The sequence below is a fragment of the Scyliorhinus canicula genome, chromosome 19 (genome assembly GCF_902713615.1).
Source record: "Scyliorhinus canicula chromosome 19, sScyCan1.1, whole genome shotgun sequence".
In the NCBI taxonomy this organism is placed as follows: Eukaryota; Metazoa; Chordata; class Chondrichthyes; order Carcharhiniformes; family Scyliorhinidae; genus Scyliorhinus; species Scyliorhinus canicula.
Genome location: NC_052164.1, coordinates 88,526,124 through 88,549,234, shown reverse-complemented (window position 1 = coordinate 88,549,234; position 23,111 = coordinate 88,526,124). Strand labels below are relative to the sequence as shown.

Sequence of the window (23,111 nt, the reverse complement as noted above, 5' to 3'; positions counted from 1 at the left end):
ACTCCAGTCCCCAGAGCATTAGGCTGGATGACTGGGCCATTAAAGGCATGATATTAATGGCACTATGTAAATGGTAAGTGGTTGTTGAACTTCTATGACAATCAATTATATTTTCATGGCCCCTCATTACTGAGATCAGTTTTTAAATTCCAGAATTAATAATTGAACATAAATTCCACCGTAACAAGTCTTACAACACCAGGTTAAAGACCAACCGGTTTGTTTTGAATCACTAGCTTTCGGAGCACTGCTCCTTCCTCAGGTGAATGAAGAGGTAGGCTCCAGAAACATATATATAGACAAAGTCAAAGATGTAAGACGATACTTTGAATGTGAGTCTTTTCAGGTAATTAAGTCTTTACAGCGCCAGATGGAGGAACTGGAGAGCATCCTCCAGTGTTATGGGTTGCAGTGTGGAAGAGTCCTCCTGTTCTTCTAGTGATACTGACCATGAGTCCTCCCGTTTTGTGGGTGGCGCTGTCACTGTCGCTGAGTCCTCCCAAGCTTTGGGTGGTGCTGTCACTGAGTCCTCCTGAGCTCCAGGTGGCGCTGTTATTGAGTCCTCCCGAGCTCTGGGTGGTGCTGTCACTGAGTCCTCCCAAGCTCCGGGTGACGCTCTCGATGAGTCCTCCCGTCCTGTTGGTGCCACTGTGACCGAGTCCTCCCATACTGTGGGTGGCGCCGTTGCCGAGTCCTCCCGAGCTCAGAGTGGCGCTGTCGCTGAGTCCTCCCGTCCTGTGGGTGGCGCTGTTACTGAGTCCTCCCGTACTGTGGGTGACGCTGTCGCCGAGTCCTCCCGTTCTCCGGTGGCGCTGTCACTTAGTCCTCCCGTGCTCCGGGTGACGCTGTCGCCGAGTCCTCACGTGCTCCGGTGGCGCTGTCACTTAGTCCTCCCGGGCTCCGGGTGGCGCTGTCACTAAGGCCTCCCGTGCTCCGGGTGACGCTGTCACCGAGTCCTCCCGTGCTCCGGGTGACGCTGTCGCCGAGTCCTCCCGTACTCCGGGTGGCGCTATCACTAAGACCTTCCGGGTGACGCTGTCGCCGAGTCCTCCCGAGCTCCGGGTGGCGCTGTCACTGAGCCTTCCGCAGCTCCGGGGGGTCACCGAGTCCTCCCGTGCTCCGGGTGGCGCCGAGTCCTCCCGTACTCCGGGTGGCGCTATCACTAAGACCTTCCGGGTGATGCTGTCGCCGAGTCCTCCCGAGCTCCGGGTGGCGCTGTCACTGAGTCTTCCGCAGCTCCGGGGGGTCACCGAGTCCTCCCGTGCTCCGGGTGGCGCCGAGTCCTCCCGAGCTCCGGGGGTCGCCGAGTCCGCCTGAGCTCCGGGTGGCGCCGAGTCCTCCCGAGCTCCGGGTGGCGCCGAGTCCTCCCGAGCACCGGGTGGCGCCGAGTCCTCCCGAGCACCGGGTGGCGCTGCTCCGGTGTTTTCGGGGTTGCAGCGGTTCGTGAGCCAAATCCTCCCCCGGATATTTGGATGTAAACAGATGCTGTTCTGCCGCTCTGTTGCTGGCTGAAGCGGCAAAAGGCGGATTATTTTAGCGGAGCCGCTGCTGGGATGTCGCCGGGGGGTGTGGAGGACTCGGGCCGGCTGCTGAACGAGCTGCTGATGCAGAGGAAGTGGCTGGGGGTCGGCCTCCTGGTGTTGGCCTGTCTCATCCTCCAGCTCCTGCTCAACATCTGGTTGCTATGCGTTTCGGTGCTGCTGGTGTTGCTAGGGGGCTGGTTGGGCTCACAGCTGGTGCTCAGCCCCACCAACCTGGTGCACCTGGAGAGGTTTATCAGGTTGGAGCCCACCCTCCCCCCAGCAGAGTCAGAGCAGCTGCTGGCCAAGGAGATTGAAGGCACCATCACCAAGATCATCAGGGATTTTGTCACCTCTTGGTACAGGACTGTCAGCCAGGAGCCAGAGTTTGAGAATGAGGTGCAGAGAGCCATGCATGCCATGACCCTGGAGCTGAAGAGGAGGATGGAGTGCGTGGACAGGAAGGGACTGGCCCAAAAGATCCTCATCTTGTGCAGCTGCCACCTGGAGATTTACATGAAGGCGAAGAAGACATCACGCGAGAAGATTGGCCGCCATCGAGTGGAGGAAGTTCATTCTATGTGGAAAATGTATTGTAAAGTCAGTGACCCTCATATTGCTCTTCAGAGTCCTGCAACGGAAGTGAATTATGCAAGGGGCATTGTCGACCTGCTTTTGCACGTGCTGGTGCCCCATCCCAATTTGGAAACCAGGACAGGGAGGTTCGTGGTGAGAGAGCTGATCATGTGCAATGTGCTTCTCCCCCTTATAAGCAAAATGGCAGACCCAGATTGGCTAAACGGTATTATAGTAGAAATTTTTACAAAATCAAGCAATAAGGAGAATGTAAAGGAGAAACCGCCGCAGCTGGAGGTGCCCACTTCCTTAGTCTTGAAAGCCCAAAGCGAGGTAATTGCTGAGACAACAACTCCGAAAGCTGAAGATGTCCCCAGCTATGATCCTGTTGATAGTTTGGATCCCAATATGGAGGAGACTGATATATCAATAGATGAAAGTGTGAGTAAATCAAATGAAAAGATTGAGAAATCTACAGAAGATGTCACTAGTAGTTGTGATCATCAAAGGCCACACAAATTAAACCTCTTCTATTCATGTGAGGAATTCGAACCTGAATCTCCCCAAAATGATATAGAAAAAGATTCCACAGAATCTTTAACACAGTTGGTGACTGAAGAACTGGTTGTGGACAGGCTGACGCCAGTGGAACTAACCAATACCTTTGATACGCCAGAAGATGTAAGCAGTGATGAGCAAAATATGGGAGAATCCACCGTTTTGGATACATATATTTGCTTGCCATCATTTGACCAAAACCCAGCTTCTCTGGGCCTTGAGCATGTTGATGATGTTGGGAAAGAAGAGGCATTTGCTAAATTAGCGACCTCCACCACTGTTCTGGCTCATGAAACGATCCGAATTCTTGCCAGCCAGCATAATTTTCAGGAAAAGGAGACGATTCCGTCGGACAATTCAACCTGTAACTCCTTAGATGTTGTGTCTGCAGGACCTGTGCACACATCTTCACCTACTTCAGTGAATGTGTCCGCTTATAGTTTTGAACCTCTTTGCAGTCCAGACACACCAGTGATGATACACAATTTGAGAATCAGCGGAACAGTGACAGCAAAGGAACACAGAGGAGGGGGATTTCACCCTTACACGCTCTACACTATTAAGGCAAGTCACTTTAGGATGATGAAGCACATCACTATACACAATAATATTCATCTGTTGGGGTTTGCAAGATTGTGGATCCTGATATGACTTGACCAGCTTAATCATTGAGGATTTTATACAGACTAGGGACATCACAGGCTTCAGTCTCCTGTCTCTGGTAGGTTAGGTCCTGTCAGTCTAGATGTCAGTGCCTGTGAGTTGTGAAGTGAGAAATTGTTCTGTGTCCCTGCTTCTGATTGTTCCTTTGGGGAATATTGAGGGATTATGACAGAATAAATGAGGAAAAACTGCTTGCCTTGTCAGGAGCATCACAACCAGAGGACAAAGATCTAATATTATTGGCAAAAGTACTAGATGAGATGAGAAATTATTTTCACACAGCCATTGATGTGATCTGGAATACACTTACTGAAAATGGTGGTAGAAGCAGAGTGGGATATTTATTTCAAAAGGTAAATATTGCAGGAAATTGGGAAAGAGCAGGGCACTGGAATTAATTAGAGAGCTCTTTCAAAGAACTTGCACACTTAGTATGACCTCCTGTGACATCAAGCCCTTTCCTGGCGGGCATCTAATAAGGCTAGTCTTGGTGGTTGAATGGTTGCTTACAGTCAAGATCCATCTGTGAGTAATGGCCACTGACGCAAGGTTTCCGGGAGTGACTTTGGTTTATGAAATGTTATAAAAGCAAGGTGTCAATGTGTGCAGGAAAACAAAAGAGGGAAGAAAATTTGCATGGAAAATGAAAACTGATATTTGTTTCGCAAAATCTTCTGAAAACTTTTGATTTTAAATGAAATCTCTTCATTTCCTCCAGTCAAAAAAAAACTTCAAAAGTCATCTATCGATACATATAAGAGTCTTGTCTATCTCTGCAGCTTGCTAGAGAACTGGGAATTTGATTTAGAAGATGTCCTGACTGTCACACATGGGAACAGCAGCAGAAGCCGGAGGAGGCCATTCTTGCTCATCACACCAAAATACCTCCGACTTAGCCCTAAACTTGCATCTTTTTCTAGTTTCACTCTGATATTCCTCAATGGGTTTGCTATGTTCATGAGACCCACTACCCCCCCTGTTCTCTTCACCTTATTCACCTTAAGCTGCTGGTAACTCAATGTCCCTTCCTACACTTGATCATTCTACTCTTGCAAGCTATCGCCCTATGTCCAACCTTCCTTTCCACTCTAAATCCTTGAACGAGTTAATATTATTGTTAAAATCTGTGCCTTTTCTTTTTGCAGCTTCATATTTTTCATTCCCGCCACTACAATGAACTAGCTCGCAACCAAGTCACAAATGACTCTGTCCTCGGTTTTCTCAACCTGAATGCAGGCTTTGACACACTTGGTCAAACTGTTCTCCTTCAACACTTCTTCACAGTTGTTCAGCTGAGGGTCTTTGTCGTTTTTCTTTTTTACCAGTCCAATTGTAGCTGGGGAATCCCCTGCTTCTCTTACTGTCCTCTTGTCTTTAATGTTTGTCCTTGGCCTTCTCCTGTTTTGCAACCACTTGCGGCCCTTTGACAGTTTCCATATACATGCTGACAACACCCAGCCCAACGTTACCATTCATATCTCTCAACCCCAACCATACAACCCACCACTGTGTCAATGTATCACATTTAGCCAATATCCAGAGCTGGGTAAGCTGTCATTATCTCCTATTGGGAAGAATGAAGACATTGTTTTGGCCCCCATCAGCAATTTTGTTCCCTCACCACTGTCTCTTTTAGTGATTATGATTCTTGGAAGAGTCTAGCAATGGTTAACGGTGTACGAAAGAGCAGTGAGACTGGCCATAAGCTGTAGGGGTAACGGAGACGCTTACGTTGAATTAGGTTATTTAAGAGATTTAATCAAGATTGAATTAAGATATATAAAATGTGCACCAATTAAGTAAAGCCAGAAAATTACTTTGGAGTAAATTGAGAAAGTAAGGCCAGAAGACATTAAATTAGAAACAAAAATAAAAGCTTGCATCTTTCATCTTTTATGACCAAATTACATCTCAAAATGCTTTACAGCTAATGAAGTACTTTTGAAATGTAGTCTCTGTTTTAAAAAGGGGGTGATAGGTTTCTGGGGGTAGGTGGGATACAGATTTGTGGTTACTATCAGATCAATCATGACCTTGTTAAATTGTGGAGCAGGCTGAGGGGCTGAATAGCCTACTCCTGCTGCTTCTTGTTCAAACATTTGTATGGTCGTAGGAAATGCAGCAGCCAGTTTACTCACAGCAATCTCCTGTTGCCAATTCACACCGGAGACGCCAATAATGTTGCTCTTTTTAACTGGATACTGATTTGACGGTTATTAATGATATTGCTTTTCAAAGTCGCCAGGTATCAAATGATACCACCACAAGGTTTTACTGAATATCGATCAAAGACCAAACAACCAGTTAGTTAGTTCAAGTTCAATGATAGTTTGTTTACACACAAGAATTACTTTGGCATGCAACATAAAACACTACAAGCTAAATTACACTTAACACTACAACTTAACTTCAGGTTTTATGTAGAGGAACAAGGTCTTTGTTCGGATCTTGCGTGGTTGGGTCTGGAGAAGTGACTTTGTTTCTGCTGGGCACATCCGTTTGGTAGCGATCGTTGGTCTTGAACTTGTCTTCTGGTTGTGATGCTACACTTGGTTTTAGGCGTAGGTCGGGGCCAAGCGAGACTGAGCGCTCGGGCCAAGAGAGTACCCAATTATTTTTTTTTCCAATTAATGGGCAATTTAGTGTGGCCAATCCACCTAGCTTGCACATTTTTGGGTTGTGGGGGTGAAACTCACGCAAATACAGGGAGAATGTGCAAACTCCACACGGACAGTGACCTAGAGCTGGGATCGAACCTGGGACCTAGGCGCCGTGAGGCCACAGTGCTAACCCACTGTGCCACCGTGCTGCCCTACGCTCGGGCCAAGAGAGACTGAACACATGGCAGTGTCTCTCTTTATCCTTCCGGGGTTTCGTGCTCTTTTGGGCGATCCTTAGCTTTGGACCCAATAATTCAGCAGGCTTCGATTACTGCCTTCGATTTTGGTCAATAAAGGGGCGGGTGCCTTGATGGTGGGGTGTGTCCTGAGCGGTCATTGACCTTGGCTTTTTGGGATCCCTGAGCAAAGGGAGTGGCGCCGATGAGTCTGTTTCTGTATCTGTTATCTGAGTACAGGTCTTTTGTTCTGGGGAAATGGGCCATTAGAATGCAAAGTAGCTGGGGGTTTCGATCGTGTCTAGTTATCTGAGTTGCCAATATACATAAACTCTAAGTGTCTGAGTCCTGGGTTGACCATATTTCCCATGGTCCTTTGCAGGTAGCCATATTTACCGGGATCCTTTGTAAGTGGCCATCCCAGATGGCTACACTCCCACAAACAGAAATGCGATAATGACCCAGTCATGGCGCTGTTGTTTGAGGGATAAATATTGGCCAGGACACCGAGGGTAACTCGCGTGCTCTGCCTCAAAATGGTGCCTTAGCATATTTTATTTCCAGTTAGAAGGCAGACTTAGAAGGCTTGATTTAACATTTAATCTGAAAGATGGATTAAAAATTAGCATTAAATTAATTTAAAACAGTATCAGAAGAATTTCTTCATTTAACTGGAATGATTTGCTGGGTAAGGCAATCGAGGGAAGAAATTGGGAACTTTCAGTTGATGTGACGTAAGGAGAGTTGGGAAACTGGATTTCAATTGTGGCTCAGTTGGTAGAACACTTGCCTCTTAGTCAGAGGTTGTGGTTTTAAGTCCCACTCACTCCAGAGTCTTGAGCACAAATATTGCTGATAGGGCAGAACGGTTGCACAAGTGGCTAGCACTGTGGCTTCACAGCGCCAGGGTCCCAGGTTCGATTCCCCGCTGGGTCACTGTCTGTGCGGAGTCTGCGCGCTCTCCCCGTGTCTGCGTGGGTTTCTTCCGGGTACTCCGGTTTCCACCCACAGTCCAAAGACGTGCAGGTTAGGTGGATTGGTCATGATAAATTGCCCTTAGTGTCCAAAAAGATCTGGAGGGGTTATTAGGTTACGGGGATAGGGTGGAAGTGAGGGCTTAAGTGGGTCGGTGCAGACTCGATGGGCCGAATGGCCTCCTTCTGCACTGTATGTTCTATGTTCTACTGCAGCAATGATGGAGTGCTGCACTGTCAGAGGTGCAATGTTCCAGATGGGATATTAAACCGAGGCCCAATTTACAACCCCCTCAGGTGAATGTAAAAGACCCTGGCATTATTTGGAGAAGAGCATTGAGAAATCACCTCGGTGCCCTAACCCCATACTTATCCCTCAAACAGCATCCCAAAAAACAGACCGTCTGGTCATTATCGCATCACTGCTCGCTGGAACTTTTTGTGAGCAGATTTGGAGCTGCGCGTCCTACATGGCAACAGTGACTATACTTCAAATATGCTGAACAGGCTGTGAATTCTTTGGCACGTTGTGTTGTTCTGAAAGGATCATAAAAATGCAGCCTTTAAGTTTCAGAGGAATATGTTTTGTTGGACGAAATTGCTTTTCTCTTTCTGACTTGCACTTCTAAGATGCATTTATTTGTAGTGTTCAGATTTCATTTTACAAGACATTAAAATTTTAGAATAAGCCTTTTAAAAAAAAAAACTTTAAAGCAAACATCACAAAGGTTTGAGAAGAAAACGGATGCATGAGTTTCATGTTTGTTAAAGGTTTGACAAGACAGTGAATTTTGAGTTAGTTTGTTTGAAGATTGTATATCCTGTAGTGACATCATTCATTATGCACGGATAAACACATTTATCTCTTCTTGTAACAGTATGAAACTGCACTGGACGCAGACAATCCTGGAACACTCCAGCAGGTGGCGTACCACACTGTTAATCGACGCTACAGCGAATTCCTGAACCTGCAAACTAGACTGGAGGAAAAGGCAGAACTCCGCAAGCTCCTCAAAAGTAAGAAACCTGATAACATTGCAAATCCTAATCTTGCAAAGCAACCCCACGTGTGGTCAGATTGTAGCTCCCAGTGTAACAGAAGGTAGGAATGGGGACAGCACCAAGAGGTGGAGCGAGGAAATAAAGCGCACAAATGCATATGGGGTCCAGTTTGGCTCAGTTGGCTGGACAATTGGATCGTGATGCGGAGCGAGGCTGGTCAACTGGGACTCTGGCGACTTCACCTTTTCCTTACCATGCATACATCTTGCTTCACTCTGCTTTTGCCAGTTTACAATCAAGAGATTCATATAAACCTTCTTGGTTGACTGTTTTTCTCATTCTGCCTTTGAGGAAGCACCTTGCTACTCTGGCATTATCTGAGTTTGGGAGCTCAATATGTGAAATGAATTGTGGCTAAAATGCGATATTTTATGGTGCTTTAACTGTTCCACTCAGTCTTTTCTGAAAATGCTGTTTATCATGTATCCTGCAGGATGCTCAGTAAGATACAAAACATTATTTATTAATGTAATTTCAACTGAAGTTATGTTGCAGCTGTATAGAACCTTAGTTAGGCCACAGTTGGAGTATTGTGTTCAATTCTGGTCGCCACACTACCAGAAGGATGTGGAGGATTTAGAGAGGGTGCTGAAGAGATTTACAAGGATGTTGCCTGGTATGGAGGACATTAGCAATGAGGAGCGGTTGAATAAACTCGGTTTGTTCTCACTGGAACGGCAGAGGTTGAGGGGCGACCTGATAGAGTTCTACAAAGTTATGAGGGGCATAGACAGAGTGGATAGTCAGAGGCTTTTTCCCAGGGTAGAGGGGTCAATTACCAGGGGGCATAGGTTTATGGTGCGAGGGGCAAAGTTTAGAGGAGATGTACGAGGCAAGTTTTTTTACACAGAGGGGAGTGGGTGCCTGGAACTCGCTGCCGGAGGAGGTGGTCGAAGCAGGGACGATAGTGACATTTAAGGGGCATCTTGACAAGTACATGATTAGGATGGGAATAGAGGGATACAGACCCAGGAAATGTAGAAGATTTTAGTTTAGCCGGGCAGCATGGTTGGCACAGGCTTGGTGGGCCAAATGGCCCGTTCCTGTCCTGTACCTTTCTTTGTTCTTTGTTCTGCATTCAAATTATGCTGCTATTTTCTTTAATTTTTTGTAAAACCATAAATTGTAATAATATATGTGATATACTCATTTTTACTTTCGAATAACCAGATTATATTGATGGTCTGTTGAGTGGATGAATAAATTAGTCCTCCTCCTTTCTCATCATTACGTTCCATATTTCCTCTGAAAGTATTCTGATTTTTTTCTCTGAATTTAAATGACGTTTGTTTGAGTGGTATAATTTTAGCAAAGCACACAGGATATTTTAAGATTTTCCACATTTCTCTGAACCACACTCAATCTCAGACAATGAGTTTGCTTTGGGAGCCTTTCAGTTTTATCGGGTGGCGCAAGCTGTAATAATCCGAAAACATCATCTTCAAACTATGATATGCAAAAAGTGGCACAAGATCTTTTCATGCAGATTTTGTTTCTTCTATTAATAGATTTTTGTTGGTTTTCAGATGTTAAAGGACCAAAGAAGCTCTTTCCTGACCTGCCTTTTGGAAACATGGACAGTGACAAGGTTGAGGCTCGGAAAAGCCTTCTCGAAACCTTTCTTAAGGTCGGAGAACCGTGACACCACGATCATAATGTTTCTTTCCCAGTGGGTGATAGTTGCCCGTTTGAATGATTCGGCTTAACCTATTCTTGCAGTGCCTCGTTCAGCACCTATTCAGTCCTTCTCTTGCAATATTTCCAACACGTGCATTAACAACCCCTTTATGAAAAACAGTGAATTAGTACTTTTGATGACTTGTGCTCACTAAAGCAAGAGCAGTTATTTAGTTGTGACACCTGGAGTCAGGATGTGTGTATCTTTTTTTTGTTATAAATTTAGAGTACCCAATTCATTTTTTCCAATTAAGGGGCAGTTTAGCATGGCCAATCCACCTAGCCTGCACATCTTTGGGCTGTTGGTGCGAAACCCACGCAAACTCCGGGAGAATGTGCAAACTCCACATGGACGGTGACCTAGAGCCGGGATTGAACCTGGGATCTCGGCGCCGTGAGGCAGTAGGGCTAACCCACTGCGCCACCGTGCTGCCCTTGGAGTGTGTATATCTAATGTTGGCACAATTAGATGCAGGATCAAATTTTCAACATAGTTTCCACAATGCGATCCAAGTCCAACCATAGAAATCCAGTTCCTATTGCACCCAGGTAACGTTCTCCATTTCCCACACCAGCCATCTGTGGCTTTTGCTGTAAAATTGTTAGTTTGTGGATTATTATGGGCAACTTTTTGGCAGATGTTTGCCATTTGGAGCTCGACTGAAAAATCCCAAATTTCCTTCATGGACTGTCCGGTCTAAATTTGCCAAGATATGTTCATAAAAATCATCATTGACCTTCTGTTACAACTAAAATATCACAAAAATAACATTTCCCAAATTCTGTTCCTTTGTGTCCATTTCCTCTGGGGTCCCATTAGAAAGGTGCTGTTTTCACTTTGCTTTGCACGTTGCACCCATGCAGCAGCTGTGTTTCCCTGGCCGACATCTTCAGTCTTGTATTTTTCATGTGAGAGTACCTTTAAGAAATGCGTGTTTAAGAAATGTATCTTTAAGAAATGGGTGTTTATTAGTGATGTCAGAATGTGGATGGAGCTGGGCTGTCTGTCAGCTTTTTACTTTTGTTTTAGGCTGTTTGCTGCAGGGTGTGTTTTAGTTTCGTTTTTAGTGTTGGAGCTCAAGCACGACAAAGCAGGTGTACTGCTATTTTCTCTGCCATGAAAAGACTATCTCTTGATCATTTGGTGAATTCAGGATTATAAATGTCCTCAATAGTGTATGTAAACCTGATGCGCTTCTGTTAAAAGGTGTTTCTTTTTTTTTAAAATATAATTTTTATTGGAATTTTTTACAGAAAATATAAAACATAATGACAAACAATGAAATGCAACAAAATAACCCATAATAACTGTAACACCCCCAGACCGTATCGACGCATGTATCACATCCCCCCAAAAAGGTGTTTCTTTTGTCTTCTGGATGTTGTTTGGGAAGTTATTAAGGATTACTTAGTGTTGTATTCTTTGGGGGTTGTATTTGAATTAAGGGTTGCTAAGATGTTCACTATGTTTTTAAAAGGTTAGCTTGAGTTCATTGAATAAACATTGTTTTGCTTTAAAAAATACTTTTCCATTTCTGCTGTACTACATCTATAGAGCGGGCTGTGTGGTCCCCATACCACAATCTATCAAAAGGCATGGGTCAGGTGAACTCCATGATACACTTTGGGGTTTTCTAAACCCTGGCCCATAACATATTAACGGACTTTGACTTGAGTCTCACAGAAGAATTCCTCATGAGCCCATGTCCGAGACTAAACCGAAGCAACATGGGAATAGAATTTGCCTACTGGATTAGCAAATTGGACATGTTGTTCATAAACTGAATACAAGCTGTGAATTCAATGTTTGTTAGCTATTTTGTTGATCGTGGTATGCAAATAGATCACTGGAAGTACCACTTGTATTATACATAGACATGTATTTTGGAAAGTTGAAGTTGAACTCCCATCAACAAGAGGATGGTCTCACATGAGCCTTCATTTCATTGCAAACCTCCAGGTATAGTTAGATGGTTAAACAGAGTTTAATTCTAAAAGAGTACAGCTAAGTAGCTGAAAGACCAAGCCTGATAATTCTGTTTGTTAAATTGAATCACTATTGTTTTGTTTCTGTTCTGTTTTCTATGTTCTATGTGAAACAGTTAAGGAAATAATCTTCTCTTTTTATGTAGCAACTGTGTGCCATTCCTGAAAGTGCGTATTCTGAGGAAATGCAGGAGTTTCTGGCTCTAAACACGGATGCCAGAATTGCTTTTGTGAAGAAATCATTTGTCTCCAGGATTGACAAGGTAACTTTGTACATGTTCGAATAATTTTGGTTGAATTTTTATTTAACAGCTTCTCTACAATAACTGCTATTTGTTCAATACCACAGAGCGATAGCTACATATTTTCATCTTAAAAGTTGGAAATATTCAGTTCTCAATTTCTCAGGCTGAGTTTGTTGGGATACGCTAAAACTTTAATGAATCCTAGGTGTGTGTTTGAATCCCAGTTATTAAAATCCTCAACAAAATTACTTTTTAATTTTTCTTCACTATTTACAGTGAGGAAGGGTTTTAGTGAGGTTGATTGCAAGAGCTACAAGGAAATTGATGGCTTGCTTCTCCTGCAGATCGTTGTCAATGCAATTGTGGACACACTGAAGACAGCATTTCCCCGGATAGAACCCCAGAGTCCTACTGAAGATTTGGGAGAATGCGAAGTAGATGGAAAATCTCAAGGGGATGGAAAGAAAGTGACCAAGTAGGTATCAATAGAAAACACAATGTAATTGTCAGTCTTTGAAGCCCTTTGTTTCTCACATATTGCTGTGCCTTTAACTCATCCCCTACTGTTTCCCCTTCTTTCCTGAAGAAGTTGTTTCATATGGCATACCGTTTCAAAGGTACCAGAAACTGTTTGGTGCGTTCCCCTGTGGCCATTTGAAAAATAAATAAATGAACCCTTCGCAGCGAATGGCAAAGCCCATTTCTGTCCCTTTCTGACCTCTTTTTAACAGAAGTAAGTTTGAGGAAAACGCTATCAAATGCAAAGTCAATATGTAGCTAACTGAGGTATGGTTTATATCTTACAAGAGGGAACTGGAGTGAAAAATTACTGATCAACCGGGGCAGGTCCAAAAGAGATTAGAATTGAATATTGTGAATTCTTTTGGAGATGTTATATGATCGCAATATAAAAGCGGTATTATATTTGATAGACATTGGGCGCGATTCTCCGAAATGGAGACAAAGTCCCGACATCGGAGTGAAAACCGGAGTGTTTCACTCCGGCGGCGGAGCCCGCTCCCAGCCCCCTATTCTCTCGCCACAGGGGGAGTTTCACTCCGGCGGCGTCGCGTATTTTACGCGCGCTGGGCCTTGGCGCCACATAAATGACGCGGCTGGCGTTGCGTAAATGAAGTCACCCACGCATGCATGGTTGCCGTCCTCCCCGAGGCCGCCCCGCAAGAAGATGGCGGGTAGATCTTGTGGGGCGGCGGAGGAAAAGAGGTCCTCTTTTAGAGAGGTCTGCCCACCGATTGGTGGGCCCCGATCGCGGGCCAGATCCAATCGGAGGCCCCCCCCAGGTGCAGGAACCCCCACAGGCCCCCCCCCCCCCCCCCCCAGTGTTCCCGCGCAGTTCCTGCCGGCAGCGACCAGGTGTGGACGGCGCCGGCGGGAACCTGTCGTGTTGGGGCGGCCGGTCGGCATATCCGGGCCGGAGAATCAGCGCTCGCCTTTTGCAAACAGCGAGCGGCGATTCTCCGAGCGGCCAGCTGTGATTCTTACCGCGCTGGTTTGTGGGGTTGGGAGAACCGCGTGCGGGTGCCGGGGCGGCATGGCGGGACTCTCGCGGCGCCCTGGCGATTCTCCTACCTGGCGTGGGTGGGGAGAATTACGCCCATTCGTTCGTGAGCACTTGAAGTATTGCCAACTTTATTTTTTCAGATCTCGTCTAAGGTTTACTTCCAGTAAAATTGCTCCAGCATTGAATGTTAGTGACATGCAAGCAAAAGTCACATACTGCTACAAGGAGAACAGTGTAAGTCACCAATTTTCTTGTTTTATTCCATGTTAAATGTGGAAGCATGTATGTCAAATGATGTGTCTGCTTATAGTCTACTAAAGATAAATAATTTTAAAAGTTATACCTTTTGTGGTATCCGTTCTAATTCCTAGTTGTGTTGATCACCAGGGTTCTGAAGACATCTCTAAATTATGTAACCTACTTTATATTTTAGTTTTTCATTGGGAGATCTGAAGGCCAGTATATGGAGTTTAAAAGTTTTGCCAAAAAGCCTGCTGATTGTATTTTGACGAAAGGCCATGTATTTTCTGCCCAGTAGCCTATCAAGTATTTCATTGAAGGGATAATCGCATCTCTTGCTTCATAATTCTTGAGTATAATTTTTATTTACTCTCGTCATATTGGGCCTGAATTTCTTAGGAGAGGCAATCAGCATCTATCTGATTGCCTCGCCATCCCCAATTGTTTACTTCTGAATCTGGCCAGGTGAGATCCTGGCACCTGGATTCAAGTCCAGGCTAGGCGAAGTGAAGCAGGCTAGGTTCCGAGGCGGTGTGAATGGGAGGTTTCCGGGTGATGGGGGGGTTGTTGGGAGGTCCCACAAGAGGGGGGAGGGATGTTGGGGTGTGTGGATGGGACGTCGAAGGGGGTATGTGGGTTGGAGGCTGGGAAGGTGTGGGTGAGAGGCCGTTGGGGGGAGGTGTCAGAGGTTGGGAGAAGCTTCTGAGAGTTCGGAGTGTGGGAATGGGTAGTCGAGGGGGGGGGGGGGGGGGGCCAGGGGCAGGGGGTCGGAGGTTGGGGCTGGATTGGAGGCCAAGGTTGGGGGCAGTGGATCAGAGGTCAGGGGTGGCTTTTCGTGATTATAAATACGACTTTTCCTTTAGTAGTGTAAAGGGGATGACCTCTCACTTCCTAGCATTGAAACCTATCTGCCACAATTTCAGTGCTTGATTCAGTGTTTGTTTTTTATTTCGGACACCAGTTTACACTATTATACCACAATCAAAACCCAAAAAAACATAGTCAAATCAACTTCCATAGTCCTTGAATATGAGCCTAGTTTATGCAATCTCTCCTTTTAATGTAACCTTGGAACGTGGTTACTTGTAATGTAGGCAAATACACCAGCTGATATACTAACAGCAAGATCTCACAAATAGTTTATCTGTTTTGGTGATTTTGAGGGTTGAATGTTGGCTAGAACATAGAGAATGACCTGTTCTTCCTCAAATAATGACATGATATATTTTAAGTCCCCCGAAGAAGCAAGCAGAACTTCTCACTTACAAAAAGTAAATAATTCTGCAATCCTTACTGCTTTGAAGTGTCAGCTTAGATTATGTGGTCAAGTCTGGGTGGGGGTTGCTGCGGGAGACGGATTGAATGTCCAATTGTTTTGGCTTAAAGACAAGAGCATTGGTACTGAACCGATATCATGGAGAAAATATTACTGTAAGGGAGGTACTTTCAATGTTAGATTCTCTTTATTTCCCTCTCTCCATCCTCAGGTAATATGGTTATTTTCAAAATTATCATATGTTTTAAGAAGTCCCAATTTAAATTGTTTCTACCTAACCCCATGGAGACTCAGCAAGTCAGGAAGATGCCAGAGTAGCACTGAGCTGAGGTAACCCGTAGCTAACAGGCTTAATTGATTTGTGTCTTCATGGACTCTCCTGAGATTAATGCCTGTTGCATTACAGGATGGTGTGATGCAGAGTCAGTAATTTTCTATCTTGGAACTTTGCTTTCCTCCTTTCACTTGAAAATCCCAGCACTTGGTTGATGCTTCCAACTAAATATATAAATTCTAACTAGATGGTACAAAATGTAATTGTGGAAAAAGTAGACATGGGACCGCAAAAGAAAAGAAAATAATATTGTATAATGAACCTATCTATATTAAGCTACCTCTGCAAAGACATTTACATAATGTTTTTGCGCCAGTGACATTGTCAGCATGTTTTCATCATTATGTCAGAACCTGACCTTCTAGAATAGATTGCATCTAAATGCAGAAAGGCAACAAATGACTCATTAACCAAATTTTGAAAAGTTGCCAAAGAGGTTGGATGACTATTATAGACCTTGTCTCTGTTACATCTTGGCTTTCGTACTGAGCAATCTGATGTAAAGAGATACCTAGACTGAGAGCTGTCATTAGTTTTTGGCAGAAGATCTTTAATGGTGCATTACTGTCTGAGTAGTAATACATAAGGCAACAATCACATGGTAATTGGTACTCAAAAGTTAAAACAGTACTTTTAAAGAAATCTTGATCAAATACACAAAAAACAGACAAAACAACAGGAAATACCTATTTTTCACTTTTTCTACTCTCTTTCTTCTCGTCTCCCTCTCTTTCTGATTCTCTGTCATACTTCGCTCACATTCTGTTTATTCAGTTCTTCCTTTGTCGCTTTTTGCCTCACGTACACAAATGTATTTGCGATTGATAAATCCTCCGATCAGTTTAGATTCCCTTGGATGGCTCAGGGCATGAGCACCAAAGATAGATTCAAGGAGATGGACATCTGAAAGAGGCCAGAGTTGGGGAAGTGGTTAGAATGCTGTAAGGCTAGAAGAGATTACAGAACTAGTGGAGCGCAAAGTTATGAAGTAATTTTAACACAAAGATGAGGAGCATTGGGAGACCAAGAGCTAATGTAGGTCAGTGAACATGTGACGAATAAGAAAGTGGCCTCTGGTAGAGGTTAGGATAGCAGCAACAGAGAGTTGTATTAGCTGAGGCCTATGGACGGTTGAGGATGAAAAGCTGACGAGCTGTGCATTTGAATAATAAAATCTGAAGGTGACTAAGATATGGAAGAGAGTTTTAGAAACATGGAAAATAGGAGCAGAAGGAGGCCATTTTCACCTCTAGCCTGCTCCACCATCCAATGTGATCACGGTATCGCAATGCCATAGTCTTGTGGTTTCCCCATACCTTTTGATGTCTTTCCTGTCTAGAAGTGCCATGGGACGGCATGGTGGCACAGTGGTTAGCACTTCCGCCTCACAATGCCAGGGACCTGGGTTCAATTCCAGCCTCGGTGGAGTTTGTACTGTGTGAACTCTGTGTGGAGTTTGTGTGTTTTCCCTGTTTCTGCATGGGTTTCCTCCAGGTGCTCCGGTTTCAACCCACAATCCAAAGATGTGCAGGTTAGGTGGATTGGTCATGCTAAATTGCCTGTAGTGTCCAAAAGGTTAGGTGCGGTTATTGGGTTACAGGGATAGGATGGGGAGTGGGCCTTGGAGTGATCGTTCAGAGGGTTGGTGTCGACTTGATGGACCAAATGGCCTCCTTCTGCACTGTAGAGATTCTGTGATTTTAAGTCTGACTATTTCCTTCTTAAATATATTCAGTGACTTGGACTCCACAGCCCTTCTGCGGTAGAGAATTCCACAGGTTTTGACAGCAGATGAGGCAGGCGTGGATATGGGCAATATTGTGGATGTGAAGTAGGGGAAATTTGTGATGTTGAAATATAGGGTTGGAAGCTCAGCTCAGAGTCTTGAGAATGCCAAGGTTGCAAACAGTCTGTTTCAATCTGAGACGGTGGTTGGGTCGCAGGATGGAGCCTCAGTCGAGGGTTTAGTTTCCATACAGATCAATAGAAGAAACTGTTGCAGGCGATTCTATGACTTGATAAGTTAGAGTAGAATCAGGCAAGGGTTGTCCAAGTGGGCAATGGGGGATGGACCTTTGGAGGAGAATGGTGTGATTGAAGGAGTTTTGGAAATGATGTGTGCAGATTTGGGAGGTGTCAGTAACTCCAGAGCTTTTGAAAAGGAAAAGGAGGCTGGAGATGGGCTTGCAAGGATATGAGCATTGTAGGTCACTTTTGAGGAGGATGGTTTGATGGCAGTTCGGAAAGGGAGGAGGACAGTACCTGGTGTGAGGGCGCCATTTACAAATTCAGCTAGCATGTGAGATAAGAGGGGAAGTTAGATGGCTACTTCAGTGAGATCGAGCGATCGGGCAGGAACTAGAGAAAGACTGCTTCAAAGCTAGGATTGGAAGAACCTTCAGGAATGTTTGTTCAGGAAACTTCAAGAACGTTTGTTCAGGAACCTTCAGGAACGTAGTCTTTGGTGAGAGGGCAGTTGCCTTGTGTTGTAGCAAAGACAACTGACAGGAGACTATCCCTCTTCATCCTGTGCAATCTGTTGCTCGTTTGACCACACCATCATCCTCCAATGTCTCCTTAGTTATCTAACTGGGTGAAACTGTGCTCAACTGATTTTCTTCATTTCCATGATGTTGTTGCCAGAGAACCATCTGCAGTGGCTTCTCTTCCCACTTCTGCACCATTACCAGTACCCTCCCTATTTCTCATTGATACATTGCTCCTTGACAATATCATCTGAAAACACCAACTTATCTCACTGCCATCCTTCCCGATTCGCATGCTGTCACTAATTGCTTGTCACACTGCTTGTCAGACTTCCAGTACCTTATGTCATAAATTCCATTCCCTAACTCCCGACCCCATCCCCCTCTCTGGCAAATATTTGAGGCTGAACCAGACCATTTGCAATCTTGGTGACTATTTGATCCTGAGTTTAGTATCCAACTGCATGTTCAGTCGACCATCAAGATAGTCAGCTTCTACCTCTGTAACATAGCCTGTCTGTGCTTCTGTATCACCTCGTCAAATCTGAATCTATGCCTTTGTTGTTTATCAACTTGACTATTCCAATGCTCTTCTGGCTGGCTTCCCATCTTCCATCTGAATGCTTAGTAAAATAGCATATTTATTGTGAGCTCACCCAAAGCTATGCTGCCACATCCTAACTCGCAACAAGTTTGGCTCAACCATCAGACCTACATTGGTTCCTGGTCTAGCAATATCTCAGTTTTAGAATTCTCTCCATGACCTTGACCTTGTGCCTTCCTATCCCTGTAACTTCCTCCAGCCCTGCAACTCCCTATGATCCATGTGTTCATCCAATTCTGGTCTTTGTACAGAGTTGGTTTTAATTGCTCCACCATTGGTGGCCGTGGTTTCATCTAAGCTCTGGAATTCCCTCCCTAAACATCTCCACCTCTCTACCTCTCTCTCCATCATTAAGACAATCCTTTGACCAAGCTTTTGGTCATCTGTCCTAACACCTCCACATGTGGTTCAGTCGCATGTTATGTTTGACGGTGCTGTGAGGTACTGTACTATGGGAAAGATGCTATTTCAGGGTGTTATTGTTGTTGATAATCTCAGAGCTAGTAATAAAGGAGCCCATAAGCCAATCACAAGTTGGAAATGAGGGTGGAGAGGACATGGGAGAAAGGTGGAAAGATTGTGAAGAAAAGAAACAGTGTGTTTTTGCATTCCAGGATGATTGTGGAGTAGTGAGCAGTTTTGGCAGAGGAGAACAGGGCCTCATGTGGTTGATGGATGGATAAACCAGTCATATATGTTCAAATTTGCACACTTTAGACTTAAGGGAGCAAGGATTATAGCCGGACCAGGGAGAGCAGCCAGAGTAAGTGTTTCATTGAGCACAGAGGCATAAAATACAGATGCATGGGCTTGCTTGAGTAGAGGAACAGCTGCAGAAGTATCATGCCAAATGGAGAGCAGAAGGGTAGATAGTTAGGAAGTGATCTTGTATGTGTATTGGGGAGGTCTGTTCCCAGGAGCAGATACTGAAAGAAGTGGAGTTTGAAGTCAGTCGGGAATTAGAGTCAATAGGGATCAAAGGCAGTGAGAAGTGACTATAGGAGTTTTCGAAGGATTAGAATATTTAGTTTGTCTTCATTTGCTCTAGTTTTTAAACAACAGTTGTTTTTTTTTCTTAAAAATTTAAAGTACCCAATTCATTTTTTTTTGCAATTAAGGGGCAATTTATCGTGGCCAATCCATCTACCCTGCACATCTTTGGGTTGTTGGTGTGAGACCCACGTAGACACGGGGAGAATGTGCAAACTCCACACGAACAGTGTCCCTGGCCAGGATCAAACCCAGGTCCTCGGCACCGTGAGGCAGAAGTGCTAACCACTGCGCCACCGTGCCACCCACTACAACACCGTCCCGCCCACTCTAGTTGTTCTATATGTGGAAGATAAAGCTATATGAACCACTAGAGACAGAATAGGTAGGAAACCATACAATATTGCATACAAGCTGGACTCATTGTAAAGAATCTGGCATAACATATATGTATTTTGAATTTTTGACTTTCTTCATAGACGCATTCTTCAATGTCATCAGTTAAAGCTCGATAGAGTCATTGGTAGAAATAATAACGAGGTCTTCTCTAAATATGTTCTGAAAAATGCACTGTGCTGAATGATTCAAGTAATAAGATGTGTTTGCATCTACAATTTTCCCTTTATGGCGAGTTCCTAATCTCAGTTAAATCTTCAAGGAGTTGTCACTTTGCTTTATATGAAAGGGGGAAGAAAATTTAGAGTCGAGGCAATCTGTGTTCTCCTATTGCACCTTCCCATAGTTACTGACAAAGTTGCATTGACAGTGGCCTGGAAGAAGTGTATGATGCTAGTGGTATATTCTGGAAACCTAATTGAGTTCCAGGTATTGGTGAGTTAACATTTTTAAAATCTGTGTGTGGCTAATCGCAGATGCAAAAAAATATTGTAAATTATATCACCGGGTTTCCAGAAGGCATTTTATAGGTCTGGAATTTAAGTAGTTGTAAAAAATTATACCTGATAAACGAGCACAAAAAATGCTGTTGCTTTTCAACACATTACCAAAGTGCAATAAATATAAACAGTTCTTCAAGACTATCATTGTGCATATACAACAATATTCTATTTACTTACCTCTTCAAATTTGTTATGAGCTCCAGTGTGGTTTTTATACTCATTAAGAAATGACTGCATTGATTTTACTGACCATTGCTGTGTGCACATGTTGCTTTATGAGTATTTGCAATGTTTGAAGAGAAAAATTCAGGCTTAGTCTCCAATGTTGTAGAAATTCAAGTATTGCAGTTTGGAAAATGTATTGAACCATTTGGAAATCATGTTCTGAGATGTAATATTTCTAAGGGAGAAAATACTTCGTTACAATTTTGAACTTTGGCAGTACTATTTTCTTTAACAGTCCAACTGTTTCCTGCATGGTTAGATGGACAGACTGGATTACAGGTGGCTACTGAATTTGGATGATTCATTCCATCTGTGTTCCAAATAAAACTGTTGTTTTCATTGCAAGTGGTATGAAATATCACCTTTTCATGAGTTGGCTTATCTAGCGAAATCTGTTTTGGTTTGTATTCAGAACAAGTTAAGTTTTAGAACTGGAAAAACGATCTTGGTATTTATTGCTTGTCCTGGTGATGCCATTAATACAATATTTTATCGACAATCGACCCACTGTAGAGTGCACATGTCATTCACATTGAACCTTTGGGACACAAAGTATTGGTAGGGTTTGTTTGTTTATTGTGAGCGATTATCATCTAGAATACGTGGGTATTAGTTTTGTAAAATAGAACATTTATTATGTATTAGCTCCAGAAGGTTCAATTACTAGAAGGTTTAATTACTGCGGCTGTCAAACGCTGCTGTAGCTAAAGATGAGCTCAGGTAGTGGAAAAATATTGACTCGGGAATGCAATCAGCTGTGAAGAGACAGCGCTCACCACTGACCTTGAAAAAAAGTTGTCCACAAAGGATTAGCAGGGGAATCCTGCGTAGATTTCCTCTTTCTGACATAATTTTCACTTTGGCACCTTCTGCAGGGGATCTGTTATGCCCAGCAACAGGGCAAGCAGATGATAGGCTGATCAACCAGTCAAATTGAAGAATTCTCACAGGAAAGCAGGAAGTAAGATGCAAGAAATGTAAATCATATTTAAATCAATGTACAGAAAGCGAAATAAAGTCGGGACATACACATCAGCACAAATAAATTAATTCATTTTTATCTAATTAAAAGCTCTGCACTCTAAAAATGTTCTTTTGAGGTAATGCAACTTCACACTTGTTAGATTAGTTTTTCAGGACTAGAGCAGTTGTTCAGAAATAATTATGACTTGGCATGATTTTTAAAATTCAGTAACTCGTGATTAAACAGGGTGAACATTTTTGTTGGTTTTTACATTGAGAATGGTGAACACGTTGTTGAAGTTCACACCAAATCCGTCATTTCGAGTGGATGCAACAGTGAAGACTGAAACAGTGCACCCAGTGGAGACGTGGGGTGTCACTGACAGCACCCTCTGGATATTTGAGTTTGACATTGCATGTTTGGATGCCTGAAATTGCTGTCAGTTTTACACTGTAAGAACAATGAAACTGACAGCCTTGTCATTAGTGCTAACACATAATCTTGGCTGTTGTCGCTCATTTCCAGAACAATACCTGCTGAGCTCACCAATGAAGTGTTAACATATTTAGGATCATAATTCATCATGGAAACAGACTAATTTCTTGAGACTAATAAGCACGTTAATAGCACAACAAAAGAACGCGCAAAACAAAATCCGATTAACCTTTTCAGTGACATATTTTTGTGGGCAGAAATGTGTTGCATGATGATTTTCTAGATTAAGTTGCAGTACTCTAGTTGTTTGTATGTTCAAAAGTAAATAGGCGGAGTGAGATTGTGCGTTATTACCATTTATTCCACAATGACAAAGATTTACTAACCTGAATGCAGGATCATTTAGTGACACCCTCTCTTCCCTATTATTCATTAAATTTATAACAGTGATATAATAGAAATGAATCCCTTGGTTTAAAAGTAGATTTTGAATTTGCTTTATGATGTAAATAAGTCCACAGTGAAACAGCTGTGAAACCAGTGGTAGTGTCAAGCAGAGCGGCCTCGTCCAATAAACTTTTACCTAATATGAAACCAATAATAATAATCTTAATCTTTATTATTGTCAGAAGTAGGCTTACATTAACACTGCAATGAAGTTACTGTGAAAATCCCCTAGTTGCCATACTCCGGTGCCTGTTCAGGTACACAGAGGGAGAATTCAGAATGTCCAATAACAGGCACGTCGAACGATACTGCGGGTAGAACCTCATGGTCAATTGTGGATTTAGAAGGTTTAAGTGTGATCTAATTTTGTGGTTTTCATGCTTTCTGTGTGAGGTTTCCCACAAGAATTGAGTCACTCCTGGAATTCGTGTAAATGTTAACATAATCACAAGGATACTTTGTCCCAACTCTGAAAGAACATGTCAGTGACCAAAAGGAAAAATAGAGCTGTTGTTGCAGGAATCTTTTAATAGTATAAGGCAGCAGAAAATGTGTTAGTAAACATAAAGAAATTGTATAGTGCATAATATCG

General features: G+C 43.6%; 1 protein-coding gene across 1 annotated transcript in view; it reads left to right on the top strand.

The window, feature by feature from the left end:
* The first annotated feature begins 1,397 nt into the window (after positions 1–1,397).
* Positions 1,398–23,111, top strand: part of snx19b (sorting nexin 19b) — a 183,896-nt gene continuing 162,182 nt past the window's right edge. The window contains exons 1-6 of the mRNA XM_038778577.1: positions 1,398–3,218; positions 8,006–8,144; positions 9,716–9,816; positions 11,999–12,115; positions 12,442–12,572; positions 13,760–13,853. Of these exons, the coding sequence (XP_038634505.1) occupies positions 1,554–3,218; positions 8,006–8,144; positions 9,716–9,816; positions 11,999–12,115; positions 12,442–12,572; positions 13,760–13,853 (2,247 nt within the window). The 5' untranslated portion in view covers positions 1,398–1,553. The remainder of the gene's footprint in view (positions 3,219–8,005; positions 8,145–9,715; positions 9,817–11,998; positions 12,116–12,441; positions 12,573–13,759; positions 13,854–23,111) is intronic.